Source organism: Nelumbo lutea, chromosome 8, assembly GCF_056320005.1.
Source record: "Nelumbo lutea isolate HS-2025 chromosome 8, American lotus-T2T, whole genome shotgun sequence".
Classification (NCBI taxonomy): domain Eukaryota; kingdom Viridiplantae; phylum Streptophyta; class Magnoliopsida; order Proteales; family Nelumbonaceae; genus Nelumbo; species Nelumbo lutea.
Window position 1 is genome coordinate 23549659 of NC_142691.1, and position 26242 is coordinate 23575900.

Sequence of the window (26242 nt, forward strand, 5' to 3'; positions counted from 1 at the left end):
TTCAGCTCCTTAGAGCGGGCCTTGTTCTAGATTGGCGGATTCAGACCCGAACTAGTGTTCCGGCTCGTTGCCAATTCCATTGGTGACCTGTCACAGGACCAAGTGCAGAGGATGGAAACACTGAGGGCTGAGACAAGTGCGGAGGAGTGGCAACTGGAGGAGGAACTAGCAAGGCTACAAGAGAGCGTGGTGGCGCCACCCCTGTCTGAACTTCTGAGGCAAGGAGGAAGGACGATGAATGGGGAGGAGGGGAATGTCAATTCCGCGCGACAACTAGAGGAGGAATTGGCAAGGCTACAGGAGAGTGTGGTGGCGCCACCCTTGTTTGAACTGTTGAAGCGGGGAGGGAGGGCAGTGAATGGGGAGGGGAATGTCAATTTCTAGCATGAAAGCATGATAACTGAGTTCGAGATTTTTCCGGGGAGTGCAGACATGCTACGAGCAAACATTGCAACCAAAGTGATTCAGATACTAAGCCATATTCAGACTATGAGCATTTTAGCAGCCGCAGCGCAGCTTCAGCTCAAGATTCAAAGCTTGGGTTTTCAAAGAGATGCCAAGCGAGAGGATCAGTAGAAACCGCTAATACCCTCTTTCCTCTCTCTCTCTCTCTCTCTCTCTCTCTCTCTCTCTTCTTCTTCACATTTGAGTTGTTCCAAACTTAGAGTAAAACAGTGAGATCCCTCTACAGAGAGGGAAAAGAAGAAGAAGAGAGGTGGGGGAGATCGGAGCTGGGAAAGGTTTGCCACCGTTGTTCGTCGTTCAAAGGAGGAACAAGCTGACCAGTATTTTTGCCCTCATTTGATATTTTTTTTTCAAAAAAGTAGCCTATTCCACAAATTTTATTACAAAATTTATTTTTATTGATATTAGGGGCCAAAAGTTGCCCTTATCGGCAAGAACCGCAATAATATTAGATCAAATGCTTTCCAAATTTTTTATCCAAATAAACAAATTTTAATTTATATGTTATCAAATCTTAATTCTAAAGTTGCAATTACTTCTGATATTTGGACTTCTAAATTTAACATAAGTTGTATTTGTGTTACCGGTCATTTTATTGACGAAAATTGGCTTTTTAATAAAAGAATTTTAAGTTTTACTAGGCTTGAATTGTCACATACTAGCCCAGCTATTGCTGCAAGTAGGGGTGATCATTTCAGCCCAGCCCGGAAGTTTCGGGCTTCGTCCTGGGTTTTGTGTTCAGGCCCGGCCCAGGCCTGGGCCCATATCAGGCCCACAAATTTAAGGGTTGGGCTTGGACTTAAAACTTCAAGCCCGGCCCAAAACCGGCCTGGCCGCATATATTTAAACTTACGCATTTTGTGTATAATATATGCACATGTATACATGTTATTTTACATTAGATTATATATTTTATATATAAATATTATAACATGGCATGTATAATTTATATTATATGTAACATTTTATATTATATAATGTTTAAAATAAGTTTATATGCATGTTATGTCATTTAATATAAAATATTATAGATATGTAATGTTTTATATATGAAAGGCATTGGCTCAAAATCAGGCCCGGCCCGAGCCCAGGCTTGTATAGACCTAGGCTAGGCTTATCTTTCAGGCCCGGAACCCAAGGTCAGGCCAGGCCCGGGCCTAAGCTATAGCCCTTGTCATAAGTGAAAAGCCGGCCCGGCCTGACCCATGATCACCCCTAGCTGCAAGTATTTTAAATAATTTACATGCTTATGGAATTGATAATAAATTATTTTCTATTAGTTTTGATAATGCTAATAATAATGATTCAGTGATAAATATTTTAAAATCTCAATTAAAACCATGTTTAAATAGTATATTATTTCATAATAGATGTGCATGTCACAAATTAAATTTAAGTATTCAGGATACTTTAAATATTATTTCTACTCATAATTCTAAAATTAGAAATTGTATTATATATTAAAAGTTCTAGAGCAAGAAAACAAGAATTTAAATATTTCTAAAATTTGAAATTGTATTATATATATTAAAAGTTCTGGAGTAAGAAAACAAGAATTTAAATATTTGTCTAAATTATGGTCTAAAATATAAACATTTTATATTAGATGTTAAACATAGATGGAGTTCTACCTATGCTATGTTAGAAAGTTGTATTTCTCACAAACAAATTTTTAGTGATTTTTATAATGCAAAATTGCCTACTGATATTATATTTGAGGAAGATTGGGAAATGACAATTTGTACAAGAGATTTTTAAAAACATTTTTATGATGCAACTAAAGAATTATCGGGTATTTATTATCTAACTAGTTGTAATTTAGCTTATCAATTAATGATGATTAGTGATTGTTTTGCAAAATATAGAAAGAAACCACAATTTAAAAGTATTGTTGAAATAATGGAAAAATAAATTTAAAAAAATATTGGGAGAACATTTCTCCTCTTTATTGCTTAGCTACAATATTAAATCCTAAGATTATGAAAGATGATTTAGATATTTTACTTGAAAGATATTGTGACAATATGAATATTGAAATCGAAAAAAAATAAGAAATTAATAATTTATTATTTGAAATGTATAGTTTATATGAATCTAAAGTAATAGGGAATAATAAAAATTCTACAACTTTTACAGTTGCATTTTCCACTGCCTCGACAATAAGTTCATTTACTGAACTTAATTATTATTTACAAGCATTTTTTTCTACTTTAGGTGATTCTTCCTTCACCTAGGAGGGAACAAATAACTTTAATATTTTAGCCTGGTGGAGTGAACATGCAAAAAAATTATCCAATTCTCACCACCTCGGTACGAGATCTACTAACCCCTCTGGTGTCTACAATTCCATCAAAGTCTTGTTTAGTGCAGGTACCAAGGTGTTGGACGACAAGAGCTGTAAGAATAATGAAAGTCTAGAGATGTGCATCTGCTTTAAAGATTGGCTAGATTCTGAAGATAGATTACAAAATAAAGGAGGGCATGACACTACACCTGATGTTTCACCTAAAGTAGATGATCAAAATCAAGAACAATAGAAGAAAATGATGAAGTCAATATTTTTTGTATACTCAAATAGTTGTATAGCATTTTTCAAATTATTGTAAATTTTGTTTTATTTTTTTTCAATTTATTTGATTTTTTAATAACATAATTTTTATTTTCAATTTATAACTATATTGTATTTTTTATTTTATTAATTTATTCCATTTTCCAATTTTCATATTTCATTCATCCAACCATTGTATGCTTTGTATCATTCAAATTTAAATGAAATAAAATTCCTATTTTTCTTCCAATTTGTTATTCACTTTGAGTCTTTGTTAGATTTGGTTAAGTATTTTTTTTCATTTCTTTGTTAGATTTCTTATTTTTCAAATAGTTCTGAAAGTTAAATATTTTAGTTTTACTTAGCAAAGAAATAAAAAAATCAAAAATGTCAAAAAAACAGTCTGACTTGGTTCGGCGCACACCCAAGGCCTGGCATGTGGCCCAGGCCCACAACATGGGCTCGCATAGGCTAGGGCTTGGGCCGTGGGCCGTACCAGGCTGATCCCCCAAATTATCCCTGGGAAGGGCAGCACGGCCCGCACTTTGCACAGGCCACAGGTGGGCCATGCCATGCTTTACACCTCTAGATATAAACAATAGACAGAAAATATGCAACTTTTTCAATCATACATCCTTACAACCGAACTTCATACACACATAACCTTATGCCCTGATCCATTCATGCTCTTTGGTGAGTTTTCAACCCCTCTACATACTACAACCAGCATCTCTATGCGACAGTTGTCAAGGCGACAGCTAGCTGATAAGACGCACATGGAGCGTTGCCTCGCTTAATCACCAAGCTAATTTGAACATGATGGTATGGAATATTTTTATATTCTTAATTTAAAAAATAAAATAATAAACTAGTTACAATGCGTCATCACCAGCGTTCAACACTTAGCCCTTGTATATTTGAACTGATCATGGATGAATTGACTAAACATATTTAGGAGGAAGTTCCATGGTGCATGTTGTTTGTGGATGACATTGGTTTAATTAATGAAACTAATGAAGGATTAAATGCAAAATTAATTTGATGGACAAATGCCTTAGAAACAAAGTATATGACATGTAAATTTAGTAATAATAGGAGTGTACATCAGGATACACTTAGAATTGGAGACCAAGAGATAACTCAATGTGACCATTTCTGGTACCTTGGCTCAATAGTTCATAACAAAGGTGAGATTGAGGAGGATGTCACCTAAAGAATTAGAGCAGGATGGGCAAAATGGAGGTGCATGCTCTAGACTTTTATGTGACAGGAGAATACCACTTAAATTAAAAAGAAAATTCTATAAAATAGTTGTAAGGCCAGTTATGTCCTATGGAGAAGAGTTTCTTTTTATCAACATTCTATGGAGAAGAGTATTGGGCAGTCAAGAAACAACATGTCCAGAAAATGAATGTAGTAGAAATGTGAATACTAAGATGGATGAGTGGAAAAACTAGAAAGGATAGGATCAGGAATGAAGTCATCCATAAGATCCTAGGAGTATCTCCAATAGGTGATAACATGTGAGAGAGTAGAGCAAGATGGTTCGGTTATGTGCATAGAAGACCACCAAATGCTCCAATGAGAAGTGATTTGTTACACATTGAAGGGGCTAGAAGAGCTAGGGGTAGACCAAAAAGGACAAGTGTACAAGCAGTAAGAAATGATTTAAGCACTCCTAATTTGATAGCGGATATGGTTTTAAATAGAACAGATAGATAAAACAGGATTCATGCAGCTGACTCCATTAAGTTGGAATAAGGCATGGATGATGATGATTAAGCTAAAATACTCATTTTGTGGGTTTATATAATAATTTATTTTTATTATTTTCTTATTTGGAGTAGCTGTCTTGAAGCCTCAAAGACGTAAAAATCTGAACCAATAAGCTAGGAAGAACATAAAATTTTGTCCAACAAACATATGCTTCTTTTCCTAGGACAAAAACAGGGGCTCACTCAGCCCTTGTATTTTCTGAATTTTCTTTTCTTTCTTCTTTTTCTTATGATGAATATATTGATTTTTCTAGATTTGAATATGAAGTTTATGGTTTTTTATTAAAATTATATATATTTATTAATGAATGATGGTAGATGTTGCTATGGAACCTAGGGAACTACCCCAGCTTCATGTTTTTATTTAAAAAAGTCCATCACATAGGCACCCGCCTAGGTGACAAGGTGCCCCCTGTCATCTAGCCCTTGGCGCCTTCACAACTATGCAAGCAAATGCAATTTGAAAGCAATATTAACCAGTGTAAGCTTATACCATTTGAACCAATATGATCATCTCTAGTTAAATCTATTTGTAAACTGAAATATGTATCTATTGGGTCAAATGTATGCATATACTGTTTACAACAAAAAGATCCTAAAACTGTACATTTCCTTGTTTTTAGAACCAAAATTACCATGTTCTGGACAAAAACCAATATGCAATTAATTAGTACATAAACTTGGGGAAAAGGAAAACAATCGTAAAAGGAGATAATTTTAACCATAGCATATGAGTTTTATAGCAGATATTTTTAGTAACATTAATCAACTAGGCTCATATGAGACAATTTGAAGCTTAAACAATTCATGTATAACATGCGGATATGTAGTTAAATACTTAAATTACTTTTGTAAAACTAAAATTAGCACGTATATATGCACCAAAACAAATGCAAGGTTAATTAATCAAAAATCCTTTCAATATTTATCAGTAGTATGAATCAGATAAAGTTTAGGTCCAGCATAAAGTATTAATTCATGTATGATAGAATGCAAAAAGATCATGGGAAGAAAGAAAAATGAATCATATGGCAATATCAATGTGATATTTCACCTGATCCCTGAGCTGGTCAAGTAATGTGGAACCAATCAATCCAGGTCCAATAATGCCCATTGCTATTGTGGTTTTGGATAGATAGAATCTAGAGTGAACAGCTCTTAAAGCTCTTATGCAATCTTCCCGCTTAAGCACAACAGTAATATTGTATTCAGAGCAGCCTTGAGCTATAGCCCGGACATTTATATTAGCCTGCAAAAAGGTAATAGTATATGCAGATTCCCTAAAAATTACTAGTAGCCAGAATCCAAAAGGGGGAAAAAAGCAAAGGAAACAAGAGAACTGTCACTAATTGTAGAGCAAGCCATAGAAACTAAAATCCCTACTTAGCAATGCAATACCTACTTGAACATCAAGAGCAGAATAACACTTAAAATTCCCAAGCATAAGAGACCACCACATAATAGACGCACTAGAACCATATCTCTATGTGAGAGTTTTCAAATAGTTTTTCCAGTATTTAACATTCTTTATTTTAATTTAATATGTAAAAGAAATATTTAGCAATAAAAGGAGGAGATGCAAGAAGAGAGAAATATTTCTTGTAAGATTTTGCTTTTACTAATAAATTTCATATTTGCCACAAGGGAGAGTGGGAAAAGCAACACTAGATACCTTTGCCAACGCATTGAAAAGAGTAGCACTAACTCCAGGAGTACTTGCCATTTTTTGGCCAACTGCTGCCAAAATGCTACAGTTGCGAATGACTTCAACCTGAAAGAAGCATGATTAATGAATAACAGAATAACTAAAGTTTATAAGTACCAATATTTTATTAAACTAAATACCCAAAAAAATGTACAACTGTTTTTCTCCAAAAGTTGGAGAACCTAGGAGTAGTTCCAATAAGTGGTAAAATGAGAGAGAGTAGGCTAAGAGATGGTTTAGTCATGTGCATAGAAGACCACCAACAGCACCAGTTAGAACTTAGAAGAAGTAAATTATTACCAAGTGGAAGGGGCTATAAAAGCTAGGGGTAGACCAAAAAGGATATGGGTAGGAGTAGTAAGAAATGATTTAAGCACTAATAATTTAACAGTGGATATGGTTTTAAATAGAATGCATTGGCGAAACAGGATTCATGTAGCCGACCCCATATAGTTCGGTTAAGGCATGGATGATGATGATGATATTCTCCAAAAGTTGCAATAAAAGAAAGCTAAAGAAAGTAGAAGGTTCAAAAGTGTTTCATAAAACCTGTGAAAAAAGCTGAAACTAAAAGACCACAAGGTCATGTCTTCATAATTCAGGCACATATTTGAAAGCCCACTAAATTGCAACTTCTTTACAGAATATGTATCCATACAAATCAACAAAAAAGCAATGCCTATTCGCTACTCAAGAACTACTAATCGAATGGAACTTACAATCACATTCCAACCTGCATTCTTTTGCTGCTGAATACATTGCAGAAAATGCAAAATCATAATGTATGCAGTGGGGTAAAAACCATTATCAGAATTCCTGTTTGTCTTTTTGTTTTACATGTATCAATTACATTTTCCACTGCTTCTGATCCATTAAATCCATAGCTTGACAATTTGGCGCCTTGGCAACTCAAGAGAGCCAACACTCAAGTTGATCAAATGGATCAGAGAATGAACTTGGGAGTTATTTCACATTTCTTTTTTTTCTTATTTTTGACAAGTTATGATTTATGAATGTATCGATTGATTGATTGGATAACTTCGATCAAATTCACCTTGGAAAATCTCCCAGTTTACTACCTTTTAGTGTTTTAAGGTTCCGAAGAAAATAGTTGACCTATTGGAGAAAATAATGACGGATTTTCTTTGGGATCTTGGAGAAGAGAAGGACCATCTGGTGAAGTGGAAAATTGTAATGTGGCTTGCAAGAATCAAGCTTTGTTAGGAAAATGGTTGTGGAGGCTATTGTTGGAGAGTGAGATGCTTTGGCATAAGGTGATAGTAAGTATACATGGGTTGATGCAAAATGACTGGAACTGGTTTATCCTATAGAGCAACCTTGGCTTCTCCTTGGGAAGCTATTCATGCAGCCCTACCTCTTTTTCATAATCATGTAAGGTTTGATCTTTACTCGGGGACTAGAATTTGGTTTTGGGAGGATCTTTGGGTAGGAGATGTAACCTAAAAAGATACTTTTCCTTCTCTTTATGCCATCTCTGTGTAATGAGCCTATCTCCTCATTTGTCTCTTTATCTGAAGGAGAAGTGTGGGATTTGGGTTTTAGAAGAGGTCTAGGAGATTTTAAGTGTCCCCTAACTGATTTACTTTAAGTCCTAGAATTTGTCATTGTTGATTCCCTTATTTCAGACGAAAGAGTTTGGACCCCCAACCCTAGAGGGTCCTCCTCTTGTGCTTCCTTTTTCCAGTCTTTGGTCTCTCCTGTTTCTAGTGGATCCTCTTTCCCCGTGTGTGAGCTTTGGTGTAAACCAGTTCCTTTAAAAATAGAGGCTTTCTGTTGGGAGGTTTATCATGGATGAATCAATACTCTAGATATTTTACAAAAAAAAAGAAGGAAAATGTGTGTTTGTCCCCAAACTGGTGAATACTCCGTAAGGCAAAGGTGAGATTGCTGAACACCTTTTTATCTCTTGTCCTTTTGTTGCCACTTTTTGGAATTGGTGCCTCTCTTTTTGGTTTCAGGTAGACTTTACCTACAAGTTCTGAGACTTTGTTTGCAGGTGCAACTTTCAGATGGCCAAGGAAGCGAGGAAAAGTTTTATGGAGGTGCAATAGGGCTGCTATACTGTGGACCATTTTGGATGAAAGAAATGCAAGAATATTCAAGGAAGAGGAAAAACATTTGGAAGCTCTTATAGATTGTGTCCTAATAAGGGTGATATATTGAATTAAATCTTTAGACCTATTTTCACCTTATACTGTTGATGATATAAAAAGAAATTGGAGGGAAGTGGCCTTTTCATCTACCAATATAGAGAAAATCACCAAACCGTGGATACCTCCCTCGGAAAGCTTTATTAAACTTTATTTTGATGGAAGCAGCCCGGTAACACAGGCCCTTCAGGCATTAGGGGAGTCTTTAGAGATAGAGAAGGGAATATATTAGCCATTTATTCAGGCTCTATTGGTTTAGGGGATTCCATTAGAACCAAATTGCTTGTTGTCCTGTGTGGAGCTCAAATAGCAAAAGAGGTAAACCTAGAAAGGCTGATTGTAGAAGGAGATTCTCAATGGTGATTAGTTGGCTAAAGGATGTAAAGAAGGCATCATGAGTGTACCAAGAAGGGGTTAAGGAAATCCTATGGTTTCTGAGGGGAATAACAGTGATGTTTCAGTGAGTTCCAAGGGAAACAAATCGGCTAGCATATTTTCTATCTAGGCAAGGGGTTGATAGGGAACATTTTTATTGGGCCCATCTGTGATTAGGGTAATCTTACCCCTTTTATAATCTTTGTAGACTACTGTTTATATTAATGAAAAGTTTTCACTGTTAACTATCAAAAAGAAAATAAGGTTACGAGGGAAAGTTTCTCTCAGAACAAAGCGTGTACAACTATATACTCTGTACATGATAGTTGAAATTTCTTTGTTAACAAAATGCTATTGTGTTCTTTCCAGAGGACCCAACACAAGGCTAGTGAAACTAACTTTCATAAAATAGTGCTCTACTGCCTAAACCTTGGGCGGGCCAAGAAGAGATTTGAAGGTCACCTGGGATTGGCCCCTGTCTGTGGAATAGTTGTAAGAAATGAATCTATTTGCTATAAGAAAATTACAATGAATAAGCAGGTTCCAGCTGATTCATTGTAACCTCCACAGAGATGACAAGTGTACACCAGTTTCAAACCCCTGGTTATTAGATGGTCTATGATGGAAATTTAGCCCAATGTTTTAAAATGCAGAGGCGTGACGCGAGGCATTCCACTACCTAGAGGCATGAGGTGTAGATCAGAACGCAAGAGGTGTAAGCTTCCCAAACACAAGGAGGCGTAAGCCTCCTTAAGAGGAAAGGGGTTAGGAGGAGGATGAAGAGGAAGGGGGGATCTCATTTTTTCTTTATTTTTAATAAAAATCTTTTATATTAAGAAGGACCCCCCTAACTCAAAAAAAAACAATAAAAAAAAAACAAATTGAGCTGCATCGAAAAGGGGGCTAAGCATTGATATAAACCAATATCTCCTAGGTCTTGCCAACAACCAAGTCCCAAAAAAGGCCCCATAAAATATGAAATTTGACAGACAATAATCTAGAACATTAAACTAATACTAAGCATTAATGGGAAAAACCCCAGAACTAAGCACATGGGAAAAGGACTTTTTTATCAACAACCATCACTTTTCATTTTTTTACAACTGTTCCAAAAACATTTGATCCCTCTCCACCCCTTGCTTTGCTAAAGCATTCGCATCCTATTGGCTATCCTTTGAATCCATTGAACCCTCACCTCCACATCTCTAGTCAGCCACCTGAACTTTCTTACTTCATTACTGTAACACCACAAAGCAGTCTCTCTCTTTTGCAGCCACCCTACCACCAATTCTGAATCTCCTACAATAATCAGCTTTTCCACATCATCTCCTTTGCCTCCTGTACACCTTCCATTACAGCTATAACGTCAGCCCTTAAGGAATCTCCTACTCTGATCAGGCCGAAGAACGATGCAACAATATTACCTTCATCATTTCTAAAAATCTCCCCCAACTCCTGAAATCCCCAGGTTATCCCTAATTCCCTACTACTTACATCAAAGTTGAGTTTTAAGAACCATCTATCTGGAAAAGGCTTGAGACATAAAAGTTTCATTAAGAAATAAGCTTTTATAGTTATCTCTTTAGTCAGACCAAAGTAGCACACCTGGGAAAGACGCCCAGCATCCAATGCTTGGCGGAATCTAGACTGCAGAGCCTCAGCAACAGAATTTACTTCCTTCTCAGGTACAGCAAAGCAGACAGAGTGCTCACTACTAGCCTGTATTAAATCAAATTAGTAAGCATCAGACAACACTTCTTCAAACCCCTTTTAAAGCAAGTCCAGATCTCCTACCCACGTTTATCGCAGCCACACATGGAGAACATCTCATCCTCTGCATAGTATTATGCAGGGGGAGATGTCCCCAATTCACAGGGGTAGTGTTCTGTGGGTAGACGTGGGAAGGGTTCTCGTGGGCAGGAGATCCGGGCTCCTTTTAAAGCATATCAACAGGATTTATGTACCTGGGATATCATGATAACATTAGCACCCACATCCTTCACAGCACTAAATATGTCACTAGCAGTACCAGGAACACCAGCCATTCCAGTTCTGCATGATAATAAGTTGGAAAACAAATTTCAAAGTAAGAAACAAAGAAAAAAAATACAAAACATGATATTTCTAGCTGCAAAAAAATATGCATGTAACTTGAGACCATGTATGCATGCTTACCCCTCAACATTTACAAGGGCCAAATTATCAATTGTTGCAAATCCCTTTACAAGAGATTCCAATTGCTGACAATCTCCATTTTCATCAGGAAGCCTGCAGATTTTTGTTCCAGGAGCAGAGAGATTGAAGATATTTCTTATTACAATTGGAATGTCATATCGCATTACTGGAATAATGGTGCGTGGATGCAAAACATTTGCCCCAAAATATGACTGCATAAACAGGAAACTTGTTGGTTAAAACTATGCCTGATCGGGTATATGTATCCCACAAATTCTGACACAAATAAGAAGAGTTGTCAAGTTTTCACCATTTCCCAGGCCTCTTGATAGGACAATGTTCTCAATATCACAGCTTCACTAACTGCAGACAAGGAATTATTTTCAAATTTACAATCAAACCCTTGTTAAGTTTCATTCAAATTTTTCAGAATATTAAATTCCATCTGTCAAAACCTTCCATTACTAAATTCAAAACATGGTTCCCCTAAGAACATTACCACATCGTGGAATTAATTAATTCTCCCAACAATGATTAACCAAGCACACAAACAAGGGTCAGTTCAAACCTTTTCTGGGGTCCGCACTGTACACACCATCCACATCTGTCCAGATTGTGACCTGTCGGGCCTTGAATAGAGCACCCATTATAGCAGCAGAGAAGTCACTGCCATCTCGTTTTAGAGTTGTAGGAATATTTTGGGGTGTGCTGGCAATGAAACCAGTAGCAATGATTGTCTTAGATGAATTATGAGAAAACCATCTCTCCAGTCTTCTCTCAGATTCCAAAAAGTCAGGATCAACTTGATTAGAATTAGTAGGATTTACAATAAGGACATCCCTAGTATCCATCCAATTGCATTCTACTCCATGCTGCACCAAAAAAATTATTTAAGATAAGTTTCAAAAAGTTAAAATTTTCAGGTGCTTCAGCACTTCAAGGGCAATGGAGTGCTAAACCTTTCTGACAACAGATGACAACAGTTGAGCAGACCATAATTCTCCATGACCCACAACGAAATCTGAAAATGAATCTGTTGCATGACCAGCTGGAATACATTAAAGTGTCAGTAATTGCATTTTAACAGCTTCAAATTGCCAACATCAGAAGCCAAAGTAACAAGAAAAAATTACATTTATATTGTAGTGTAGTTAAACTTACAACAAGACAACTTAGAATGAGGTAAATTCAATGAATTGTACAAATTACAAATTTCTATGTAGCTGCCACATTTACATGATAATTGAATTTAACTTCTGCATATTAAAAGAAATAAGAAGCAAAATTATAATACTCTTTTAGGACCTGCTGTACATAAGAAACACATGTCAAGTGAGAGATATCATTTGGCCTATACTTGTAAAGATTCTCACAAGTGTTGATCTTCATGTGTAACATCTCCCAACAGAAGGCCCCAATTTTAGGTGGAATAGTCCTCCCAAAGTTATATGCTCACAAGTGAGCATGCATTTTACCAATGGTTGTCATTTGGAAAGGGTACCACTACTGTACAGTTGAGGTTACAGAATTTAACTGAAGACAAGGAATACAAGATAAAAAACCTATGTAAATTGCACGAAGCATTGCTTTGAGATTATTGATGTCATCATGCAACCGTGATAGGAAACTAGCAAGATCATTTCCATCAAGTAGATCCATCGCTGTTAGTTTGTGTTTTTCTAAAACAGCATCTAGTGCCAATATGTAGGAGTCATCCCGGGATCGCGCCTTGTCAATGAGATCGTACATCATATCTGTCACCTTTGACATTGCAGATACAACAACCAACTTCCTTTCTGAATCATCGTTAACAATTATATCTGCAACATTCTTAATTCTCTCAGAGGTGCCTACACAGGTCCCACCAAACTTATGAATAGACCACATATTGCCTTTGGGAAGTGATGTTTTTCCTTCAGGTTCCTCGTGCAAAAGAACTGCCAAAATCAAGGTCATCCAGGTCTCAAAAAATGAAACTAAATGTACAAAAGCAACCTTCTCAAGATTGTAAAAATGATTTCAAATACTGTTAACCAATACTAGGTGGAAGAAGGACCTGCAACAGGAGAATATATGTGGGCATAAGATGACTGTCTTCTTCCCAAAACAGGAACACAACCAATTCTGGAAGGGAACAAAAATAACAAGTTATTGATAAATTGACAACAAAGGGTGGAAAAAGAAATAAGGGGAAAAGGAAAGAATAAAGGAAAGAAAAATATAATAATCTGAGAAGCAAATCAGTCATGGAACTAAGTATTGCAAATAAGTCATTCTATAAAGAATAATTTCAAAGAAAATAAATACAAAATTAGCGAAGTCTGTAAGAAGTGAAAGAAAAATTCCTCAGGAAAGCAAAAACTAGCAACAAGACCCTGAATTTCTGAACAGCCTTCTAAGTTGAGCTTAACAACTCCTCCAGGAGGAACCAGCCCTGCAGAGCCCGCTGCCAGTGTAGAGAAAAAATAGCAACTAATTCTGCACAAATGGATACTTTTCTGGGTTTCTTCCTCATCAGCACCCAATTCGCAACTGTAATGATAATCAAAATAGTCTAAGAATATTTAAATCCTTTCCCCCCAAACACTTTCAAAAATGGCTGCTCCAATGCATCTCTACATAATTTTTGCACTCCTAGTGTACGGGAAGAAGTTGTTCCAAAAAATACCCATCACATCCCTTGTCATTTCGCGTTGAGTACCAAATGGGTTATCAATGAATATAAAAACAAGCCCATTCGAATCGCTCACCACCACCACCACCCCAGTTCAAAATAAAATACCAACTAGTTCTTAAATTCTGAACCATTTGACAGACTACAGATAATCAATTGTATCAATCTCAGAATTCAAAAGAAAGCAATTACACACTAATAAAAACTAGTTGCAGACGATGTTACCAGTAAAGTAAACAAGCTTTCGGAGAGTAAGCTACAGGTGGAAGTAACGAAAAAGGAAGATACCTTGGAATCGAAGACCGTTGAAGAAAAGCACCAGGGAAGGAGATGTGAGACGAAGAGGAGAAAGAGTGGTGGTGGCACCCAGAGTTGCAGCTATTCTTCTTGCTACTGTGTGCCACCGTGGCCGCATTGGATGAGACGCTACAGGAAGAAGAGAAGGAAGAAGAGAACGCCATGGCTGCTGCGGCTGCCGAAGGCCCGAAGTGAAGTGTGACGAGCGGAGTTACAGAGTGTTTCTCCCTCTTCCTCTCGCTATATCACGAGAGAGCCTTGATGGCGTACCACCCAGTGTCACTTTGGAGTATTTCTTAGTTTTCTAATAACCGTTGGAATAGAATCTTTTTGGTTGAGATGCATCAAATAACATCGTAGTATTCAGTGATTCCGTTGATTCGGAATGTTTAATGCATCTATAAAATGAGTAAATTCTGCGTAACATCATTACATCAGTGTTATCTGTGGGCAAATAATTTGGGCAGAAGGTGGCTCTCGTACAATATCTTATGGGCTTGGCTTGGCAACGCTCATAGATAGATCAGTACACAGCACACAAGTCTAGTTATTAGGGAGTCCGGATCTGCTCGTCAATAGGGCGCCCGCGGGAAGATGTTTCCAATAAAGGGTAGGATGTAACTGTGAAATCCGTGTGAGACGCGCTTTGTCATTTCATCCCATACCACCATACGGCGAGTTCAAATCAGCCCCTCACAACGTCCCATGGCACATCCTTGAGAACATTTTCAGATGATAATACCAGGAATGATATATCATCATTGGGAGATGTTCTCAATACACGGGGATGTGTTGTGAGACTTTGTAAAGGGCAGTCTTGTGGAGGGCTGATTTGGTATCCAATTCAACTTTCTTTTACTGTCCCCATTAACCAAACCAGAGGAAAGCTAGAGTTAATAGAGGAGGCTCACCCACCAAAAAAACAAGGAATCTATTGAGTGAAAAGCAAAAACAGTTGGGTACATTGACATTGGCGTCCTAAAATTTTGCAGAAAACCAACATATAACAGTGCCCACCCAAAACATTACAAGCAAGAACCAATTTGTTTCAATTTTGGAAACAATACATGTACACCCAATCTATTCTCAAACCATGTGGTTCTCATTTGTTTTTGGAATTCACATGAAAAATAATTCACACAGAACACCCCCTTCATCTTTTAGTTTTGGAAATAACACATGCACACCCAATTTATTTTCAAACCAAATGGCTCTCATTTGTTTTTGGAACTCACATGAAAAATAATTCACATAGAAGACCCCTTCATCTTTTTCTTTCAATATTTTGAGAATCATCTTTAGATGCTTTTAGATGCAATCCTACAATGGAATGGCAAGATGGCCCATAAATTTCCTAAGGCTCAGTTTGGAAGGAGTACAAATGCAAATATGTACAGCGTAAATACATATAAAAATATAAGGTTTTGCACTCTACATATTTGCATTTGTACTCCTAAACTCAGCCTAAACGAAAAACTATGAGTTTTATTGTCAACTGCAAAAAAAATGGATGTATTTCCTACTTTTTCTTGTTAATCAAATGTCTGAAAATATTGAAAAATCTAGTTTTTTATTTTTTTTTGAGTAAACAATATCTTCATTATAAAAAAAGGATAAATACAACTAAACAAAAGCAACACAACAACAGACAAAGGTGGAATCAAAGCCTTCGCACGACCGGTGCCAAACTCCCTTAAGACCGAGCCCAACACCTTTGCACAACCGGTCCTCTGCAGCACTCCTCAAAGGTGGAATCAAAGTCTAAGTCAACATCGTCGTGTTCAAAGGCAAAGCACCTCCTCAACGAGCCGAAGCCGAGGCCGAGGTCCTCGCCAAAGAAAGCCACTCAACGTCTCCCAGCAAAGATAACATACTCCCTTCAGCCAAAGCCGACGTCCTCAACTAAGACCTCCACCACGGCCTCGAGAGTGGAGGGCAAATGATGTAGACGCTTATGGCAGACCAATAGCATGCCCGCACGTGGTAGAGGACGGTGTATAGTGCAGACCCAATACTGGCATTGCATAGAGTAGAAGTAGGCGTGCAACACAGGCCCAATGGCACGGCCGCACGTGGCAACCTCGGATAGCCGCACACACAAGGGCGGACCGTATCCTGGCCGTCTGTGCCCACCTACTCCTAGGTGGTATCTAGTATAAATAGGGAGTGACCCCCCTTAGGTGAGAGATCTAGACTCTCCTCTATTGAGAATTTATTTACTTCCATTGTGACATTGTCTGAACAGTCCTAGTTTAGGCCTCATCCACCTCTCATCACACCCTCACTAATTTGACCATCAGAGTCCCTGTCTCGGGTTATCTCCCGGGGCCTCTGACATCTTCTATTTCTCCTTAGGACTGACCTACAGGCTCTCAGCCACAACGGACTTCGGACTCATCAATCAGCCCTCGGCCTAGAAGCAAAATTACCTTGTTGCCCTTGGCCCATCCAAGGCAGCAACAAATACTATTTAAATCCCCAACTAAGCACCATGGGTGTGAAGGTGAAGCATTTTGCGCAAAAGAATAAACATCATCAATAAACTCATTTTTATCTTTCATAAGCACCATCCTATCTTTTGTAGTTTTTAATTATTTGAGGTTCCTTCTTTTATCATACCAATTGATTAGTTGGTAAGGTCTTTTGCCCGTTGGGGAAGACTTGGGATCGAATCACCCTGCATACTACACTAGGATTGGGCGGGGATGCGCTACCCCAATTGTACGTGTGACTTTGGATCTCCTATCCACAAAATACTATCCCCTTGCATTGGGAACATCTCCCTATCCATAATATATAACATGTAAGAATATGAGATATTCTCAATGTGTGGCTGCGATCTCATATGGGTAGAAAATCCAGACTCACGCAGCCTTAAAAATGCAGTTACAATTGGAAGGGCTATGAATATGATTCAATTTACTTCTCTTTCAGCTACGAATAACTATGAGTGAAGGCAAAGTATCCAGTCTAAATCAGAACTACTTCCAAGAGAAAAAAGAAGAAATGAAGAAAAGAATCCTGTAGTTCTATTTTAAACCACTCTACAAGTTGCTTCTCTGCAACTTAGTTCCTTCTTCCCTCTTACAGATTACCTAATCCTACACATCGATAAGAAATCAAGAAAACGAGGAACTGGTATAGTTGACCAAGTCATGGAAGGTACGTACTTGCTTTAATTCCTTGTAACCTTCGACCTAGCTACTAGGGGGGTACAAACCTTACTTTCCTTCCTTTGTGATTTCGACACAGAAATCCGGAGATCAATCAGGGATGAGCCACCGACCCACTACACATTAGAGATCCCTCCCATCCTTTTCTTTACTTTCAAAATCTTTGATGGAGAGGTACGACTCTGGAGATTTTGAAGCCGGAGGATACAAATGGTAAGTAGTTTAATTAAGTGGTTCTTAATTAAAGCAAAGTTTACGATTGATTTGAGGAGGAAACAAAACATAGAAATTAAAATGGATTGGTTGTAGGAAACTGGGTTTGTACCCAAATGGAGACAAGGCCAGGAATGGGCAGGATCATATCTCACTCTATTTGGTGTTGTCGGAGACCAATTCTCTTCCCCCATCGTTTGAGGTCACTGCGTTATTTTGGTTCTTTGTTTTCCATCAGATTCACGGCAATTATTTGACGTTGGAAGGTAATCATGTTTGTCCAATTCAATCTGTCTAAATTACTTATTTGGGCTGGATCGGTCTGAATCAAAATCAATTTGAACGGATTAGAGACACCAACGACGCATATTAAACAGTTTATACTTAATTGTCATTTATTATAAGATAAGAGTACAGGTGTCAATGGACCAGGTTTGAGTTGAACTCAATCTAAATTAAAACCAATTTGGACTGTTTGGACAGTTTAAACATTGAACTAGATCAGTTCAAAATGGTGGAAAATATTTAACAAATTGGATTGGACCTGATCCATCTATAATGAATTCATACCGGACCGGATCAAATTGGATAGATATCCAGTCCATCACACTCACGCCCGATTTACACTTCTACTTGAACCCGCCCAATACTGGGGACGGGGAGGGGAAATTCGAGGATTCCCCATCCTTGATGAGGAGATGGGTGGCTTACCCCTGAACTTGCCTGACATTGAGGAGTGGTTCCCTTGCCCTGAACCCGCCTGACACTAGGGACGTGACGGAGATGGAGTAGAGTGTCTTAACTATAGGACAAGGACAGGAATGGGATGCTCCACCCTAAACCCACCTCGTTGTGATTCCTATATAATTGTGAATTATTAGTGAAATTAATAAAAATGTTAGCTTTCATAATTATGTTTATTTATTTAAAGTTAATCAAAAATTCATTTAAAATAATAAAAATCATTACAATTATTAAAGTTAGTACAAATTATTAATAAAACTAAATTTATTAAAAATATGTTTATTCATATTAAATTAACAATAATTATTCTCTGTAAATCAATACTAAATGAAAATTACAATTATTAAAATTTTAGATATTAACAATAACTTTGAATACTTTTAATTAATTAACAACAAATTTTGATTATTAATTTAATATTAATTAATAGTAAATAAAATTATTAAACCTTTCAGATTTTCCCGTGCATCGCACGGGTCCCCGCTAGTAAATACAAAAACACAGAAAATGTTTTCTATATATGTGTATTCTCGTTATATGATGTATACGTACATTGGTGAATGGCAAATGGCGAATGGTTTATTCAATTCAGGCACACTTCCTAAAAGTTCATCCATCAAAAAATTCTTCAGAATATATAAATAAAAAATTATTTTAATGCTAACATCTTTGCTTACATACTTTTACGAATCAAACAAACTGAACTCCATTTAGGTTATATTTGGTTTGAAGGAAAAGGTATGGAAAGATAGGGAAACCTTTACAATCTTTATGTAGGTTAATTTCCTTACCTTTCCCTTATTCCTTTCTCTGCTTTTTCCTTCAAACCAAACACAGGATTAGTGTTTTATTTTTCTTTTATTTATTCTAAACACCAAAGTTGCTCCAAGATCATCGTTAACATATGTTTCTCATAATAGACAAACTCTATTTTGGTTCTTGTTGAGACCATGGAAAACAAGGATGCACACAGTCAAGAGTCCTTTTCCAATGAAAATTTCCAGCTATTTCTTAATGATTGTATTAGAATGTATGAGGGTGATGGCCAAAATGCATGAACAAAGTTTACTGCTTTGGGTGTAGCAGATGCAAATGGGAAAGGAAGGTGCTTTCTTTCCGTGACGAGAGAGTGGGATTTTGCCCAGTTGATTGATCTTCAAACTTTTAAGGACCCCTCTAATGGATACCTTGTCAATGACACTTGCTGTTTTGGAGTGGAGGTCTTCATCTGTAAAGAGAGAAACATAAGGAAAGGAGAACGTTTGTCATTGATAAGTCCATCAGATTTTCCCAATTGCACTTGGAAGATTGAGAACTTCTCAAAGTTGGAAGAGGAATTTTATCATTCGGATGAATTCTGTGCTGCAGACCGTAAATGGTATTGCGCCTTCTACTTTTCCATTACGTTTAGGGGTAGTTTATAGCTGAAGTGTCTGAACTGAATACTTTACCTTTTAGTGAATAAGGCTATATATGTTGGAATGTTAAGTCTTAATTAATTTGCTTTCAAACTTTGGTATGCGTGAAAAGCAAAATGGAGCCAAAAATGGTGGTTTGATCGTCTAGTAAGAATTTATTGAAAAACACTATATATAATCACTGAAGTAAAATCTCTTAAGATTTAGAAATCACAAATCTTGAACATGTAAAACATTTTTATGTCACCCTGGAAAAAGACTTTCCATTTCTTTGATGGAAAGATATATCTATATCTATTTATCTATATAATAAATAATAAACAATAAAAAGTGGCTAGGGATATGTCCCCAAGGTTTTTTATTTTATTTTTCAACTAAAATATCCCTCTCTTTTCTGTTTTGAGGGTAGAAATTGTAAATTTGAATATTATTATTCAATTATTCAATTCCCTTTCATTAAATTCTATATTTAAGATATTAACTCACATTCTCTCTCGCTAAATCATATATTTAAGGTATCTTTGTTTATCAACATTAAAAAATCCACTAATTAAATTCATAAAATATGAAAGTATAAAGGTAAATTGGTGAAACCTCTCTTAAATTTGGTAATTGCAATCACCTCCACTGAACTTTTTGACATAGTTGCAAGTAGACCTCCTTTGTTGGAATTCTCTAATAAGAGGCATAAAAATGTCCAAAATGTTCGTGTAGTTACTTTGACCAAAATGTTTATTTTCCAAGTTTTCTCTAATATGAACCACTACCCTAAACCCTTCCAATCAAATTGATTTGTTTTTCAAATTTTCTCTTCATATCAATTGCTCAACAGTAAAGTTTCAATTTTAAATTTTCTTTCCTTTTTGTTTTCATAAAGTTTATGTTACTTTTACTGTAGAAACCAGCCTCAATAATAACTGCATGGGTATTTTAGACATTTTCATGCCTCATTTTAGAGGATTCTAAGAGAAGGAGTCTATTTGCAACTATGTTAGAAAGTTCAGGGGAGGTGGTTGCACTTACCAAACTTCAGCAGAGGTATAAACAATTTACCCAAAATATAAAACCCATATTTTTAAAACTGACTTGAAAATGAAGTTGGTTTGTTTAAGTGCTAGATAGATAAGTAGTTCAGTGTTTTGGGCAAACAAGTCCATCCGTGATGTAATAATTAAATACTAAAATTTGAAAAAGATAAAAGCACAAAAGTAAGGATTTTTTTATAAAAAATTGGATATATAACTAAGTATTAACTCTCATTATATTTCATTGAGTCCTATTATTGATTAAAGCAATCCTACTTTTGAAGTTGGTCCCTCCTTAATTGTGAGACCAGAAGATGTAAATTGCATAAACAAGAATTGTTTATATTATCTCTCATTCTTTCTCAATCTATATTGCATAAACAATAATCATTTTTTATTGATTATAGAAATGAAATACAAAATTTAAGACCAATTGAAAAATGAAATTATTTTGCTATTTGGTGGTGGATCAACAAGTCAACCTTTTGGATCAAATGTGTCAACACTTCGTATTAAAATTAAATAATGAAAATTAGAAAAAAAGATAAAATCACCGAAAAAAGAAAAATATAGAAAATTTGTAAAAGACATTTGGACACATCTCTAATATTTATAATAATCATAATAAAGAAAAATGAGTGCGATGAAGATTAATTATTTTTATTGATGATGGAAATAAAATACAAATTTTAAAACCAACCCAAAAAATGGATTTTTGTTTGTTTGGGGGTGAGTCAACAATTCCACTTTTTGAGTCAAATATGTCAACTCTTGATGTCATAATTGAATAATCAAAATGAAAAAATAAAGATAAAGAAAAAACATAATGAAAAATTATAAAAAATATTTAGGGACATCTTGAATATCATATATTTATCATATTAAACTAATATAAGTTTGATAAATAAGAATTATTTTTATACACATAGAAATACAAAATGTTATAAAAAATTACAAATATAGTATTAGCATCGTCATCTAAAATTACCACATACAAAGCATTAAATATTTTGCACATGTAAAAGTTTACAAAGAATTGAAACCAAGGAGGCTCATGCCACTACACAGTTCTATTGGGCTATTACACACTAGGTATGTGTCTGTGGGTGCTTGGAAGGGAAGGATGCTTATCCTTGGTTGAATGAGTGATATTTTTTTTTCTTTCAAAGGAGAAAGTAATAAATCATTTAGTTTAGTGACTTCAGCCATCATCAAATGGTTCTTTTTGAATTTGTTACTTCAATTAAATAGTTTTATCTATTTTTTTTATATATGTACATGCATGTTGGTGTTAGGAAGATGAAACTCTATCCCAAAGGTGATTCAAATGGGAAAGGCAACAGCATTTCTTTGTACCTATTAATGGTTGGTAAGTCTCCGGATGAAAGAGTGTATGTGGAAGGTAAATTGCGAGTTTTGGACCAGTTTAATGAAAATCACCATGAATCTCCAGGTAAATTAAAATGCATCAATGCATTCTATTGAGAAAAATTTAATAGGATTTTTAATTTTAATTTCCCCTTTAAGGACAAAGAGTTCAACTATAATTTTGAAGTTGCATAATAAATCGAAAAGGTGGTAATCAATCAGTTAAATTTAATTTTTATTGGTTCATGTTTACATGTAATGTTTCCCTTTATCGTTGATTTATATTGTTTTACTTCATGGTGTAGTTTTTGCATTGTAGACTTTGCTTTGCGAGAAACATTTTGTTTTCTACTACTTTTACATGCATGCAAACAAAGCATTAATTAAGATAAACTTGTCCGTTCATAGGTTGATATGGGCATGCGTGGTTCCATGCAAATTGCAAAGCTTTTGCTTAGAATCTGAAGGAATACATTTATTTGTTTTTTGTTTTTTTTTTTCTTTCTTGAAGTGGTGACATAAAATGACTTAATTGCAGTTAAACAATGGTTCGTTGGTAAGCCTTCTGGCTGGGGTTATCACAAGTTCATGAAGTTGAGTGTTCTCAACAAACTATCAAAGGGCTTCCTGGTGAATGATACTTGCATTTTTGAAGCAGATGTTTCTCTCATCGGAGTAATTAATAGTTTATCATGAATAAATATATTATCCTTACCCTTTCCTGATATTGAACTAGAAAGTGATTGTGCATAATTAATGTTGGTTAATTTATTCTTTAAATGAAAAAACCTTCTTTGTTAAAATATTTAATAGACATGGCAAATCTTTTATATAGTTTTTAACCTTTTTAACAAGGTTTTAAAAACGAAAATGGACACAGAACTGTTTTGGTCACTGGTTCCTGGGTTGAATGGTCCGATTGTCTAATTCAAAGGAACGACCCATTCAGATTTTAAAAATAAAAAATGGCCAAAAACCTTTGTCCAGGTCAATGGGTTAACAGTTCTACTTCCCAAATCAGTAGTTCATGACCAAATCAATAACTTTTGGGCCAGAAATGGTTTTAGGGTGAAATGGAACCGATTACATGGATGGTTCCTGGGTCAACTGATCCAATCGTCCGATCTGATCCAGTTTTCAAAAGCATTCTTTTCAGAAACGGTTTTAAGGTGAAATGGAACCGATTACATGGATGGTTCCTGGGTCAGCTGATCCAATCGTCTGATCTGATCCAGTATTCAAAAGCATTCTTTTCAAGATTATTTATTCAGACATCTCCATAGTTTTACATATTTACTAAAACAAACCCTATAGTTTGCAACCACTTTTTATTTGGGTGACAAGCATTTTAAAATCAATTGAAAGTGTGAAATGGCATGCTCTCAAGGCTTTTATTAAAAAAAAAAGTAGTGATATGATGCCTTATAATATGCAAACTATAGAGTAGGTTTTATTAAATACGTGAAACTATAGAGAGTTTCTATGCAAATATCCCTTTTTTACCATATATTGCTGCTAACATTTTAATCGTTATTTTTTTATAACTATAATCCACAACTAATGGGTTGTATTGGTACCATGACTCAAAAGTATTGAAACATACAATTTTTACAAATTGCACAATTCAAAAGAAAAATACTCTTTAGATTAAAAATGTTTCAAGTTTCAAGAAATGAGCGAGGGCATCTTTGGTAAGGGTGTTAAGTTTCATAAGTGCCCCATATAAACTAAATTTACTTAGGCCATGTTTGGGAGTGCTAAGTTAAAAATAAGTGCTTATTGAATAAGTGTTTAAAAACAAGTGCTTATTCAAATAAGTACTTACTTGCATTTGGCATACAACTTTTTCAATTGTTTATTTTTTAAAATAAGCACTTATTTTATATTGGACATTTGGTAGTCTTTTTTTGTAATAATCACTTAAATAAGCATTTACGACTATTCTGTCTTTCATTTATTTTTTCTAATTTTCAAAATATACCCTTTGAAAGCACTTTAAGAAAGTACTTCTATGAAAGCATTTTTATAAAAACACTTTTATAAAAGTACTTTTATGAAAGCACTTTTATAAAAGTACTTATAGGAAAGCACTTTATAAAAATACTTTCATAAAAGTGATTTCGTAAAAGTACTTTTATAAAAATGCTTTCGTAAAAGTGTTTTTCATAAAAGTGCTTTCATAAAAGTGTTGTGCTTTTGTAAAAGTGCTTTCAAAAAAGTACTTTTGTAAAAGTACTTTCTTAAAACTTCTTTCATAAAAATGCTTTCATAAAAGTGCTTCTGTAAAAGTGCTTTTGTAAAAGTACTTCACAAAAATACTTTTGTAAAAGTGCTTTCATAAAAGTACTTTTATAAGATTCAACTAATGATAATTTTATAAGCGTTATTTTAAAATTCAACTAGGGATAATTTTGGAAGAAAAAAATTGAATAAGTGCTTATTGCATAAGCACTTAAAAAAGCTGGAAATTTAGGCTTAAAAAATAAGCTTTTATTTTTAAAATAAGCACTTATTTCGGCCTTATTTCCCAAATACTAATAAGTGCTTTATGGCCCAAATAAGCACTTATTTTTAAGCACTCCCAAACATGGCCTTAGAGTTTCAAAAAATTCAAAAACCAATACATATATCATACCATACTCAACTATATACATCGCAATATTTTGAACATTGATTAGGCTTGGGATGGGTCTCGATACTTCCCGTTCTGAATTGATAAGACAGCCAAACCCAATAAGATCCCACCATTAACTTATATAGTCCCTTAGAAATGACATATGAAATTATTACAGGTGAACCATAAAATATATATATATATAATGTTTTGAAAACTAATCTGGAGCCCAAACCATTTTTGTGTTTGGGTCCTGCGCCGCCAGTTCGATTGTCTGGATCGAACAGGTCAGACCATGCTATGTCACCGTTTATATATTTTAAGTATATATATGTAGTGTTTTAAAAACCGACCTAGAAGCTGAACCATTTTTTGTCTCCAGGTTGCATGTCACCGGTTTAGTTGTCCAGGTTGGATGGATAATCTTTTATATTATCAGAGATGTGTCTAGATTTTCCTTTAATTTCCTTTATAATCTTTTATATTTCTATATAGCTTTAAATTTTTATTTAATTATAACATTATGAGTTGTCACATTTGACATAACTAGGAAAATGGTTTTATTTCTATGTAAATTTAAACTCTACTCCATTTCCATCATCAATAAAACCTATATATGACACTTATTTTTGTATAATATGAGAAATGCATAAGATCAGGGATGCCTGCTAATTTTTCTATATATTTTTCATGTTTTTTTTATAACTTTTAATATCTATATTTATTTTTATTTTTATATTATTTAATTATGGCATCATGTGTGAACCTAGAGTATCAGATTCCTAAACCATTCCTCAAATGGAAAACATTTTCCTTTTCAAGACAATTTTAAATTTTGTATTCTATTTGCAATGCCAATAAAAATAATTCTTATTTATTATATTTATTTTTTCTCTTTGGATCTCTATTTTTTAAATTTTTATTATTTAGTTATGACATGATCACTTGGACAATTGACTCATTTCTTTTTAAACTTTGTATTTCATTACATAATTAATAAAAATTGTTATCTTATTTATCACACTTATCTTTCTTTTATGTGTCTACATTTTTCTATTTTGTGTATTTTTTACATTTCTTATTTTTAAAAATTTTATTGCTCATTTTCATTCTTCAAAAAATAAAAAAAAAGGTGCTGGTATTCACAAACCGCCAGCCTAGGTCTCCAATAGTCAATGTTTACCAATTTGCATAGATGTTTTGTAAAAGTGCTTTCATAAAAATGCTTTTATAAAAGGACTTGTAAAAATGATTTTATAAAAGTACTTAAATAAAAGTTCTTTTATATAAGTTATTTCCTAATATTGCTTTTATAAAAGTACTTTTCATAAAAGTGCTTTTATAAAAGTGCTTTTGCATTTTATTAAAAGTGCTTTCATACAAGTACTTTTGTAAAAGTGCTTTCATAAAATTACTTCCATAAAAGTACTTTTGTAAAAGTGTTTTTATAAAAGTACTTCCATAAAATTGCTTTTGTAAAAGTACCTTCATAAAAGTGCTTT

At 34.9% G+C, this 26242-nt stretch overlaps 2 protein-coding genes across 2 annotated transcripts in view; one reads left to right on the plus strand and one right to left on the minus strand.

Moving 5' to 3' along the window:
* LOC148843362 (bifunctional aspartokinase/homoserine dehydrogenase 1, chloroplastic-like) overlaps positions 1–14705 on the minus strand; it is a 41838-nt gene extending 27133 nt beyond the window's left edge. The window contains exons 1-11 of the mRNA XM_088957481.1: positions 14177–14705; positions 13271–13338; positions 12777–13151; positions 12174–12262; positions 11783–12086; positions 11525–11577; positions 11215–11426; positions 11004–11091; positions 10645–10758; positions 6461–6559; positions 5843–6037 (exon numbers count right to left, since the gene is read on the minus strand). Coding sequence (XP_088813607.1) covers positions 5843–6037; positions 6461–6559; positions 10645–10758; positions 11004–11091; positions 11215–11426; positions 11525–11577; positions 11783–12086; positions 12174–12262; positions 12777–13151; positions 13271–13338; positions 14177–14349 — 1770 coding nt within the window. The 5' untranslated portion in view covers positions 14350–14705. The remainder of the gene's footprint in view (positions 1–5842; positions 6038–6460; positions 6560–10644; positions 10759–11003; positions 11092–11214; positions 11427–11524; positions 11578–11782; positions 12087–12173; positions 12263–12776; positions 13152–13270; positions 13339–14176) is intronic.
* A 2556-nt stretch (positions 14706–17261) lies between these two features.
* LOC148843363 (uncharacterized) lies at positions 17262–22924 on the plus strand. The gene is made up of 6 exons (XM_088959402.1): positions 17262–17347; positions 17438–17571; positions 17668–17837; positions 19402–19693; positions 22054–22211; positions 22665–22924. Exons 2-6 carry the CDS (start codon positions 17525–17527, stop codon positions 22820–22822), a joined length of 825 nt encoding a protein of 274 aa, XP_088815528.1. The 5' UTR covers positions 17262–17347; positions 17438–17524; the 3' UTR covers positions 22823–22924.
* Positions 22925–26242: the final 3318 nt, after the last annotated feature.